The following is a 12,104-nucleotide window of genomic DNA, read 5'->3' as shown; positions in this document are numbered from 1 at the left end:
GCTGGTAATTCCGGAACCGAAATTCGAAACCGATTAGTGTTTTATATCATTTTCTTCACGCTTTGTCTTCGGCTGGTCAGTAATTACAGCAGTTCAAATTGAACTCCAATCGCAACCTAACAGATCAATTTAAACCTTGAAGCAGAAACAAAGCTTGCACTATTTATGCAACACTTTGAGGATATTGTATAGAGATGTAATATTCTTTTGTGGAGGCTATAACAAAAACTAGTGACGACTGACTGTGAACATTTGAAGTTGTAAACTTTGCTTCTGCTTAGCGGTATTAATTGAACTGCTAGGTTGCGTTGAGAGTTCAATTTGACGATGTTTCGCTATTCGCTCAAACCGGTAACTTTGTAACCAAAAACCCTCAAATGTATATATAACTGTACATTATTTCAACGAATTTCACTCTTCAAATCCGTAAGCAAAAACAGGGATTCGAATATAACCTAAGAATTTTGTTTACGAAGAAAAGTCCTAAGGTTTTACCTTTTTTCATATAAATTTAAAAAATAGGTATAGAATTCGCTCAAACTTTAGAAAAAATATCCTAGCCCGGAGGAATGAGGGTCATATATCATGTGTGTTTTCTCGGTGATGGCTAAACCGATTTCTACAAACTTATATTACTATGAAAAGTCCTATGCTCCCAAAAAGGTTTCAAAGTTTCATTTGGATCCAACTTTTGGTTCCAGGACATAATATGTGCAAGTTCTCAACATCCCATTTTTGTTTTTTATCACTTCGGGGTCACGAGATACGGGGTGATAAGTGTAAAAATGTCAATTTCTCATAAATTAATCGGGTCTATCGGGTTTGCAGATTTTGATAGTCGATTATCAAATAAGCATATTTCTGTTCTACCGATATTCGGTTTTCGATCCTGGAAGGCACCCAGGAACGCACTACGATTCCTCAAAGATGGCAACACTGAAATTTAGATTTCGGATGAAATGGTTTACAATTCCTTAGATGAATTTAACTGACTTCGGTTACACCGATTTCCGAATTCCAGTGCCGAAAGTATCGGGAATAGAGGAACTCAATCGTTTTCTCAAAGAAGGCTAAAACGAATTTCCTTAAAAAAACATTAAAATAAAAGACCTATACCATATAAAATTGAAATTCGATTCGCCATAGAAGATGACGAGTTCAAAGTTGAACATAAAACTATTTCAATTTATTCGTCATGTTAATTCATGGCCATTTTCAATTTATTCGTCATGTTAATTGGGCCATGCTGGTCCCTGACTAGCGGTTTCGGAAGTATCGTGAATAATGACCAAAAATTCTAAAGTGGAACTGACTTCGACATCTAACGGAATGCTTAATCGATTGTCACACGTTGAGATTCAAAGGATTCATTTTATGGTTTTACATAATTTTTCTCTTCAATCCGGCCTGCAACTCTGAAATTACAATGAATAAGGTAATGAGTGAGTGAAATTTCAAACTATCACTTAAACGACGGTCGTTAAAATAATTTCAAGAAAACCTAAAACACCGAAGAATGTTCACGAAAAAAACACATGCAGATTTATGAAAAAATGTATCATATTACTGTTAGGTGGATTAAGGGGGGGGGTAAGGGATAAACAGTCTCGGAAAATCGTTTTTTTACATTTTCTTGTAGTTTAACATTTCAAAAATATTGTGTCAAAATTTCAAATCAATGATCAATGAATGATTCAGTGTAAAAATATTTTTTGCTCACTTTTTGAGAAAAAAAATTTAAACGCGTTTTCTGAAAGTACGTGAACAAGATCCTGAAAAATCTACTGAACCGATTCTTTTCAAACTTGGAACATTCTTTCTAGGTATAAAATGGCTCCCCCCACGTTTTTGAATCGGATAAAAAACTTGTACTTTAAGTGAATTGAAGAACATTTTTGATTTCAGATAATTTTACACCGAGTTATCGTGTTCACCGCGCAACGTGATTCTCAAAAGAGCTTTTAGGAAATGCTTTGTTACCGCCTTAATTTTCAATAATAATATACGTAAATTTAACTGAATGTTCTTCGAATGATGCTTTATAATGTAAAAGAGTTATAAATTTAATTATGATGTAAAAAGGAATAAATTTGCTGAAGTTGTTTCTCCGTAAAAAATTACAAAAAAGTGTTTTTTGATTTAAACTATCCCTTATGGGGGGAGCATCATTAAAAGAATAAGTCTTTTTTAAATTTAAACGTTTTAGTTATTCAAATTGGCTCAATTTGCAAAGCGGTTTGAAATTGCTCACGATTTTTCAAAATGACGAAATTGCATGTATTTTTAAAATCCTTATAACTTTGAAATAAATTCGGATGTTTGAGTCCGGCAAATCCTGAAGCGTGAAATTTTACTTTTAATTTAATCGTTATTTGTATAATTTTGAAAAAAATATGTATTTCGTGTGAGTTAGCAGTCAGAATCAAAGTGTAGTTCGGAACTCCCCACTCCTTCCAACTATTAGACAAAATTATGAGAATTTCACCATTGAAGAATAACAATTAAGACAATTGTTAGACTGTTGATGAAAATCTCTAACACTTAATAAAATTGATCTCTACTAGGTTCAAAAGTCCTAAACTTATAAAACTCTTTTTACTTTTCCTTCAGTGTAGTATTCCCATCAAAAGCCTGAATTTATACTCACCAACGAATAGTACTTTTACATCCAATCAAAACATCAAAGATAAACTCAAGATAAAGTAGTCCGCGATTTCTTATATATTGGGCCGTATGAATAAAATGTAGCAAAGTCTGTTGTTTGTAGTATCTTCTCAAAAACAAAGTCCACACAGTAGCATTTACTACCGAAATTCAAGCATGCTACGTTTTATTCATACGGCCCATTATTTGAATAGGACCCCTCGATGAGCTCGGTTCACTGTCAGTTTTAGTCTTTTGAAGCGAAACAACAAACGTCTGATCACTAGATGTGTCGTAACTATGACAATGATTGTTTATGTTTGGAAAAATATCAAATTACAGTATGAACGATATTGAGCAATTTTGCCTTATATCCAGTGATTCTTACAATAAGAAAGTAAAACCTACTTAGAACCATTGCCAAGAATTTATTTAGTTTGTTATTGCCTCATCCCATGAAGAATTAAAGTCAGTTGTAGCAAGAAATCATTATGTGCTGAATGTAAACATATGTTTGCTTCCTTTCTAACTTGTATTGTTTTCATGGCATTTTGTCGGAACCAGTCGACGCTTGTTATCGGAGGGTCAATAAAATTACATTATTACTGAGCCAACTGGTTCACGATTATTGACCCAACATTTTTCAATTAATCGTATGGGACATTGTAATCATGAGTTTATCTTTGCAAAACACGATGTAAATGAGTATGAGACTGTTTTGTGTATGAGTATGAGACTTGTTTTCGCTTCAGATATCTATTTGCCAAAAAGGTAGAATACACACCTAGAAATAATCATGTAAATTTACATCTTCTGAGAACGACATATATGAGCGTCAAAAATGACTCAATTTTACAGTAAATCTGACTTATATTTAATGCATTCTGACATATTTTTAAAGGCTAAAACATGTAAATTTAAATGTTTACTTCAAAGGTGGGGTATGTTTGACGTATATTTATATCATTCTTGTAAAATTCATTCATTTCACGGATTACGTTCTTATGAATTGTGTCATATGTGGATTTGTGTCACCTGTAAATTTTCATAATTTTAGCTGCATAGCCATACCCTTAAGTATTTAATTTATAAACAAAACTGTTAGGTATACTGAGATCTGCTATCTCTGTTTCATGCTTTGACTCTAAGGATATAATGCAAATAGGTTATTTCGCTTCGAATGTTCAGCGACGTGAAATTAGCAGTAGTAATGTACACAGATAAAAATATTTTGTAAATTTACATATATTTTCATGCACATATTTAGAGCAGGTAATTAAACATAAAGTTACTTTACAATTCTGTAGGTTTCAATAGAATTTAATTGCAAACTAAGCGTTGATTGAAATATACAGTTATATTCATTGAAAATTCAATGCAATCCAATTTAGTTTTGCATCGATGAAGGTTTTCAATCAAAATCTCGATTCAACCCATGTCTATTACATGTTACTATTGATTTACATGTCGTGTAAATTTCATTATTTCTTTCTGTGTACATTTTTCACACTAATATTGCTTTTTGGGACCGAAGTGAAGATATTGTAACTGATTACAAAATCCGTTGATTGCAGGTCAAGTACTTGATGGTAAAATCATATACTGGTTCGAATAATAACATGATTATAGACTAACAGTTAGCTTACATTGCTCAGTTGCCCACTCTTTCGATTGATGAATTTTCAAAGATATGAGAAAGGTTGTGAATTCGAATAACCCAAAAAAGAAACAGATTTTTAGCAAAACTGATATCGGAACACGTCCATTCATCGGATCTATTCTTTCACAATTCTCTAGAATATATTGTTCAGTTCCTAAGTTCGATAAATTCTTGCTTACCAGCTACACCTGAGAGAGATGGGCGTCACATTGTACTTGTATCTGCTATACAAACTCAACGTTATCAAAATCAATACTGACTAGTAATCATTCGTTCAATGAGTTATATTGATGTTGACATACTTTATTTATACTGATTGATAAAGTCTCACCAGCATCGTGATTCAACTTGTCCGCACTGCTCTACAGTGCGAAACCATTAACATTTATTTACAAATCAAACAACATTACAATCAACTTAAATTCTTAGTTCATCGATGGCATCTTTGGTTTGAATCCTTTATATTGCACTATTAATACCTGTATTCAGGGCCGCTCCATTCTGAGAAAAAGAAAGAAACGACGAATGATTGAGTTGAAATGTTTTAAGAGTAAATGCTTATAACTTACTTCCTTCGTCACTGGATCGATCATCAGGAGCGCTGGGTTTGACCATCGGTGGAATGTACTCCTCGCCAGGGAATTCTCTGTGGTCGGTGAGAGTAGACGTTACACGTCTCGGAGTTAGATCGTGCTCCGGTTGACGGAAGTAAGACCATGGCAATTGACTACGTACTTCAGGTACGTTGGTAGAATTTCGCGGGCTGAGTTGCGGAGGTCCTGCTAGGTAAGAAAAGGGTTGTGGATTTCCTGGCAGGTACGTGAACCGCTTGTCGGTGTAAGGGTTAATCAAAGGATTCGTTCGTAGTGGACTGGGCGGTGCGTTCGGGTAATTGTTGGTTGAACTCGGTTCTGATTCGTAACGTGGTTCATGCGTGGCTTCGTGGCCAGTTTTCAATGGTTCAACGGTACGTCGAATGTTTACATCTACTGGAGGAATCTCGTTGAAGGACACATTGTCATTCGGTTGTCTTGCCGGGTCGTTGTATCGAACAGCGGCAATCGTAAGGTTCGCATCGATTTGAGTGGGTTCTTCTCTCATTTCATCGGTTCTATTGGATGATTGAACCATCGTTCTCGGTGCTTGTACTGCGTTATTGTACGAGGGTGCTGGTTTGTTCTCTCTCCACAAACGCCTCGCTACTCCCATCATTATGAAACCAAGCAACAAAAACATAAACCAAATGAGAACCCCAAAGCTTGTGGTGATCCACAGTAGTAGCGGAGGAACGATTTGAAAAATGATGTCGATATTTTCGAAAATTGGCCGGATTTCTAATTGGTTCTGAATCTCTAATAAATCCATTACGAAATCGATATCCTAGGGAACATACGTTAGACAGAGGTAGAAGATATGATCACAAAACTTACAAAACTTCCAATGAAATCGATGAGGTAGAAGACGAATGTTACAGCACTGAATGCTAATACCAGGAAAAGTGAAATGATATAGGGATAGACTCCCGCTACCAGGCAACAACGGCCCATACAAGAGACGCATACTGATCCTGTAAGATGAAATATTTCATAAGTTGCACTTTATATTAAACAACAAAATAGCTACCGAACATCAAGATCGATGTGACCAACCAAAGCCCAAACAGAACTGCCCCGATTATACAAAAAATGTACGTCCTCTCGGCTGCAGCCGAAACTTCCGGAACGAGAATCGGTAGGTTGTCGGGTACATTCTGGATGCCTAGGTAACTGAGGTCAATCTTTCCACATTCAGATGCTACATAAAAACCGAGAATAAAACCAATTCTAGTTAGTTTTGAGTTGTAATTATGAATTGTATCAACGAATACTTACAGCGAAGATAGTACAGGTAAATCGCATATGCTTCCGAAGAGCCGGTCATATCAATTTCACAGTTGTGTGCGAGAATTCCAGCGATCGAGAAAAACACGTACAGTCCTGCAAAAATCTGTAAATTAAGAAATAAACAAATTATTATTTATTTTTCCGTATATCTGGTTTATCTTTTTTTTGGGTTTTTCGTCTGTGAATATTCGTTTGAGCCATCTCAGAGAAAATTGATCGAGTTCCATTTTAAGATTTTTATCCCTATTTCCGGTACTTTCGGAACCGCATTCTGGGGACCGGTAAAACCGAAGTTGGCTCGTATGGCAGTTGTTCGTACAGTTTTGAGCCCAATTTAGAAGAATATTTCCCTGTTTTATATCGTCGCCTAGACGACGACTTGACATTTCAAAAACCCATCACACTTTAATTCTAGAACCGGAAGTCGAATTCGGAAAAAAATTTGGAATTTCTTGAAGGACCCTAACACCTTTCAGTTCCATCTAAATTTGTAATATCGGTTAAGTTATCTCGAAGAGGAGTGGGTGTGTTCCTTCCACCTTGAATCAACCACCACCAACAGCAACAACAACAAATGAAATTCAGGAAAACAATCAGTAAAAGTCATTCAGTAATAGCCGTTCAACCGAGAAGGTTGTGTATAGAAGCGTACAGTTTAATAACGCTGGTTGGTTTACACGCGTTAAATACGACAACGGTTGAACTACAGGTAGAAACCTGTTGGCAGCAGCCGTTAAAACGTATAGTCGTGCTGCATAAGAGAGCCCTAGTGCTGGGCCAAGCTGGTGAAGGAAACAACAAAGGGCGTTTCCCAAACTCTACCCAGGCCGCAATATACAGCCACAAGTGCTGAGCAGGAGAGTGCAAAGGCACATCGAAGAGGAAGAGTGCAAAGGCACATAGAAGCAGGAGAGTGCAAAGGCACACCGGTGCGAAGGCACTTCGGTGCAGAAGCATATCGGTGCGGAGCACTAGGAAGAAGGAGACAAGACAACTCGGTCTTTCCACTGCCATACAACACGCAGGTATACACCGGTGACCTGCGCTGGTTACAGCTGGCGAAGACGAAAGCAAATCGGAATTCGAGTGGTGCTGGATGTCAGGTAGCAGTAGCATCACATCATATTCTATCGCTACAGTGAGCTTCAGCATTGTATCAACGTCCAGATACATCCAACAAGAACATCTAGAGCAACGAGGATCTACACGGCAGTGAAACGGAGATAGACAACAATTTCAAGGTAGCAGTTTTTTCTTTTCCTTTTGATTGAGTACTGTGTAGTGTTGGTTTCAAATTTTATTTTAAAGTTTAGTTAAAAATTTTAATGTAATGGATGAATCCATGGACGTAAATCCTAGCATGAATCCGATACCCCCACGAACGAAAAAATATCAGGAGAGCTCTTCTGGGCCTTGGATAGTCTTTTTTAGACGTATATCAAAGCCATTAAACATTTTTCAAATTAATAAAGGCTTGACATCACGATACTCGTCAATCAAAGAGATCATAAAAGTAAATAACGATAAAATTCGTGTTGTGGTAAATAATTTGAAACACGCGAATGATATTGTCTCTTCGGAACATTTCAATAAAGAGTATAAAGTTTACATACCCTCCAAAGATGTCGAAATTGACGGTGTTGTTACCGAAGCGAGTCTTTCGGTAGATGATTTACTCAAGCATGGTGTTGGTCGTTTCAAGAACTCTATGCTTGAGGGTGTGAAAATACTGGAGTGCAAACAACTGTACTCAGTAGTTCATGAAGAGGAAAAAAAAGTTTATCGCCCATCAGACTCGTTTCGAGTGACATTTGCCGGGTCTGCGTTGCCGTCCCATGTCTATGTCGATAAAATTCGCCTCCCTGTTCGGCTTTTTGTTCCAAATGTAATGAATTGTACGAACTGCAAAAAATTCGGCCACACAGCTACTTACTGTAGTAATAAACCAAAATGTATTAAGTGTGAAGGGCCTCATAAAGATAATGATTGCAACAAGGAAATTGAAAAATGTATTTATTGTGGGAATAGTCCTCATGATGATATTTCAGTATGCACTGCATTTAAAGTGCACAAAGACAAAATTAAGCTTTCTTTAAAAGCACGGTCTAAGCGCACATATGCAGAAATGCTTAAAACGGTCATTGATGTCCCCCCTTTGGAAACCGAAAACGGGTTTTCAAATCTAGAGGAACCAGAGGACTCTGACTCTGACGAAAATAGTGAAGGTAATTCGTTTATCACTACCCAAGGGTCAGTTAAGAAAAAGAAGTCTTCCTCCAAATTACCAAAAAAGACACCTAAAATTTCATCTTCAAAAAAAGATCCCCGTGTTAAACAAAAAAGTCAAAACCAAAGACTGTGCCTCCTGGTTTGTCAAATTCACAAACCAATCCAGGATCTAGTACAGAAAAAGATAATAATCCAGTGGGCTCCATTTCACAGCCACCAACAGGATTACTGAAGTTTTCGGAAATTGTTGAATGGATTTTCTCAGCATTCAATATATCTGAACCCTTAAAGACCCTCATAATGGCATTCCTTCCAATAGCTAGAACCTTTTTGAAGCAGTTATCAGCTCAATGGCCAATTGTCTCAGGTTTTGTATCTTTTGATGGATAATTTATCACCCGTCGCAAATGATACAATCACTGTCCTGCAGTGGAATTGTCGAAGCATCATGCCAAAACTTGATTCATTTAAAATATTATTGCATAGTCAAAAATGTGATGTATTTGCTTTATGCGAAACATGGCTTACTTCAAACATAGCTTTAAATTTTAATGATTTTAACATTATACGTCTCGATAGAGACTCTCCGTATGGTGGAGTGCTTTTGGGAATTAAGAAATGCTATTCCTTTTATAGATTAAACATCCCATCCCATCCCTTCTAGTATAGAAGTTGTTGCTTGCCAAATAAACATTAAAGGCAAAGATATTTGCATAGCTTCGGTTTATATTCCTCCAAAAGCACAAGTTGGACAGCAACAGCTTAATGAAATGGTTGAAGCCCTTCCTGCACCACGATTGATTCTGGGGGATTTAAATTCGCACGGTATTATGTGGGGTTCCGTTTACAATGATAGCAGATCATCTTTAATACAAAACATTTGTGACAATTTTAACATGACCGTATTAAATATGGGTAGCATGACACGGATCCCAAGACCTCCTGCACGCCCAAGTGCATTAGATCTATCTCTTTGCTCAACATCAATTCGACTAGATTGCACCTGGGAAATATTGCCTGATTTACACGGTAGCGATCATTTACCAATCATCATCTCAATTAGCAGTAGCAATTGCATTGCTACTTCAGCTAGTATTCCATATGATTTGACAAAAAATATCGACTGGATTAAATACCAAAGTAGTATCTCTAGTATTTTGAATTCAATGGAAGAGCTCCCTCCACTTGAAGAATATGACTTCCTCATTTGTTCGATTCTGGAGGCAGCAGAACAATCCCAAACTAAACGCTTTCCTGGGCCAACGACTAACAGAAGGCCTCCCAACCCCTGGTGGGACAAAGAGTGCTCAGAGGCTAAACTCGCAAAACAAAATGCTTGCAAGACGTTTCTAAAACGGGGAGGAGGAACTCCTCAGAATTTTGAAAAACTTATGGTTTTAGAAACCAAGTACAAGAGCATACTTCGAGCCAAAAAATGTAGCTATTGGAGACATTTTGTCGAAGGTTTGTCAAGAGATACCTCAATGAGCACTCTTTGGAACACGGCCAGACGAATGAGGAATCGTACCGTGGGCAATGAGAGTGATGAATACTCGAACCGATGGATATTTGACTTTGCTAGGAAAGTTTGCCCAGATTCTGTTCCTACGCAGAGCATTATACGGGAATCTCCTCCAAATAATGGTTTTATTAATAACCCATTTTCAATGATGGAATTTTCTATAGCACTCTTGTCTTGTAACAATAACGCTCCAGGGTTGGACAGAATTAAATTCAACTTGGTGAAGAATCTGTCCAACCTCGCAAAAAGACGTTTGTTGGAATTGTTCAACAAGTTTCTTGAGCAAAATATTGTTCCACCTGACTGGAGACAAGTGAAAGTTATCGCCGTTCAAAAACCGGGGAAACCAGCTTCCAATCACAACTCATATAGACCCATTGCGATGTTGTCCTGCATCAGAAAATTGTTCGAAAAAATTATTCTACGACGTCTCGACACTTGGGTCGAGACGAACGGTTTGTTGTCAGATACTCAGTTTGGCTTCCGTAGAAATAAAGGGACGAATGATTGCCTTGCATTACTTTCGTCTGACATCCAAATTGCCTTCGCTCAAAAGCAACAAATGGCATCTGTATTTTTAGACATTAAAGGAGCATTTGATTCAGTTTCCATTGATGTTCTTTCAGACAAGCTTCACCAAAATGGACTCCCAGCGGTTATAAATAATTATTTGCACAACCTTTTGTCAGAGAAACACATGCATTTTTCACATGGCGATTTGGCAACACTCAGAAATAGTTACATGGGTCTCCCGCAAGGCTCATGCCTCAGTTCGCTCCTCTATAATTTTTACGTAAATGACATTGACAGCTGTCTAGTAACCCCATGTACACTAAGACAATTGGCAGATGATGGCGTGGTTTCAGTTACTGGACCCAAAGCTATTGATCTGCAAAAACCATTGCAAGATACCTTAGATAACTTGTCCGATTGGGCTGTTCATCTTGGTATCGAATTCTCTGCGGAGAAAACAGAGTTAGTCGTCTTTTCAAGAAAGCATGATCCCGCGCAGCTTCAGCTCCATATGATGGGAAGAATGATCCAACAGGTTTTAACTTTTAAATACCTCGGGGTGTGGTTCGATTCCAAATGCACGTGGGGAGGACACATTAGGTTTCTGATAACAAAATGCCAACAAATAGTAAATTTTCTTCGAACAATAACAGGATCTTGGTGGGGTGCTCATCCGGAAGATCTAATAAAATTGTATCAGACAACGATACTTTCAGTGATGGAATATGGATGCGTTTGCTTTCGTTCCGCTGCAAACTCTCATATTATCAAACTGGAGCGAATTCAGTATCGTTGTTTGCGAATTGCTTTAGGGTGCATGCATTCGACACATACAATGAGTCTTGAAGTTCTGGCGGGAGTTCTTCCATTAAAAGATCGATTTTGGGAGCTTTCATCACGCCTGCTAATAAGATGTGAGGTGCTGAATCCCATGGTAATTAATAATTTCGAACGACTAGTCGAGCTTCGATCTCAAACAAAATTTATGACAGTATATTTTAACCATATGTCACAGGAAATCAACCCTTCAAGATATATTCCTATCCGTGTCAGCCTCCTAAATGTCCCTGACTCAACTTTATTTTTCGATACATCCATGCAGCGCGAAGTGCGTGGAATCCCGGATCATCTACGTTCGACGGAAATCCCAAAAATATTTTCAAGTAAGTTCAGGCATATTGACTCTGAGAAAATGTTTTACACGGACGGATCGCGAATTGAAGAAGCGACAGGGTTTGGTATGTTCAACAATAATGTTTCGGCCTCATTTAGGCTTCAAGAACCTGCATCTGTTTATATAGCAGAGCTAGCAGCAGTTCAATATAGTTTGAGTGTAATCGTCACATTAATTCCAAACCATTATTTCCTCTTCACAGATAGTCTGAGTGCAATTGAAGCCATTCGCTCAAACATGACTGGCAAGACTGAACCGTTTTTCCTGGGCAAAATAAAACAGTGCCTGAACGACATATTGAACAATAATTATCTAATCACTATAGTCTGGGTCCCGGCTCATTGCTCCATTCCTGGCAATGAAAGAGCCGATATTTTAGCCAAACGTGGTGCTATTGAGGGTGAAATTTATGAGAGACCAATTGCTTTCAACGAATTCTATAGCTCGTCTCGCCAAAGAACACTTGCCAGCTGGCAAGCT

The 12,104-nt window shown here is 37.6% G+C and overlaps 1 protein-coding gene across 5 annotated transcripts in view; it reads right to left on the bottom strand.

Moving 5' to 3' along the window:
- Positions 1-4,645: 4,645 nt before the first annotated feature.
- LOC131435891 (uncharacterized) overlaps positions 4,646-12,104 on the bottom strand; it is a 31,939-nt gene continuing 24,480 nt past the window's right edge. For all 5 annotated transcript variants that reach the window (XM_058604155.1, XM_058604157.1, XM_058604156.1 and 2 more), the window contains 5 exons: positions 6,175-6,289; positions 5,927-6,097; positions 5,734-5,870; positions 4,873-5,683; positions 4,646-4,804 (listed from right to left, as the gene is read on the bottom strand). In XM_058604155.1, coding sequence (XP_058460138.1) covers positions 4,776-4,804; positions 4,873-5,683; positions 5,734-5,870; positions 5,927-6,097; positions 6,175-6,289 — 1,263 coding nt within the window. In that variant the 3' untranslated portion in view covers positions 4,646-4,775. The remainder of the gene's footprint in view (positions 4,805-4,872; positions 5,684-5,733; positions 5,871-5,926; positions 6,098-6,174; positions 6,290-12,104) is intronic.

Source organism: Malaya genurostris, chromosome 3 (genome assembly GCF_030247185.1).
Source record: "Malaya genurostris strain Urasoe2022 chromosome 3, Malgen_1.1, whole genome shotgun sequence".
Taxonomy (NCBI): domain Eukaryota; kingdom Metazoa; phylum Arthropoda; class Insecta; order Diptera; family Culicidae; genus Malaya; species Malaya genurostris.
This window is presented reverse-complemented; position numbering and strand designations above follow the sequence as displayed.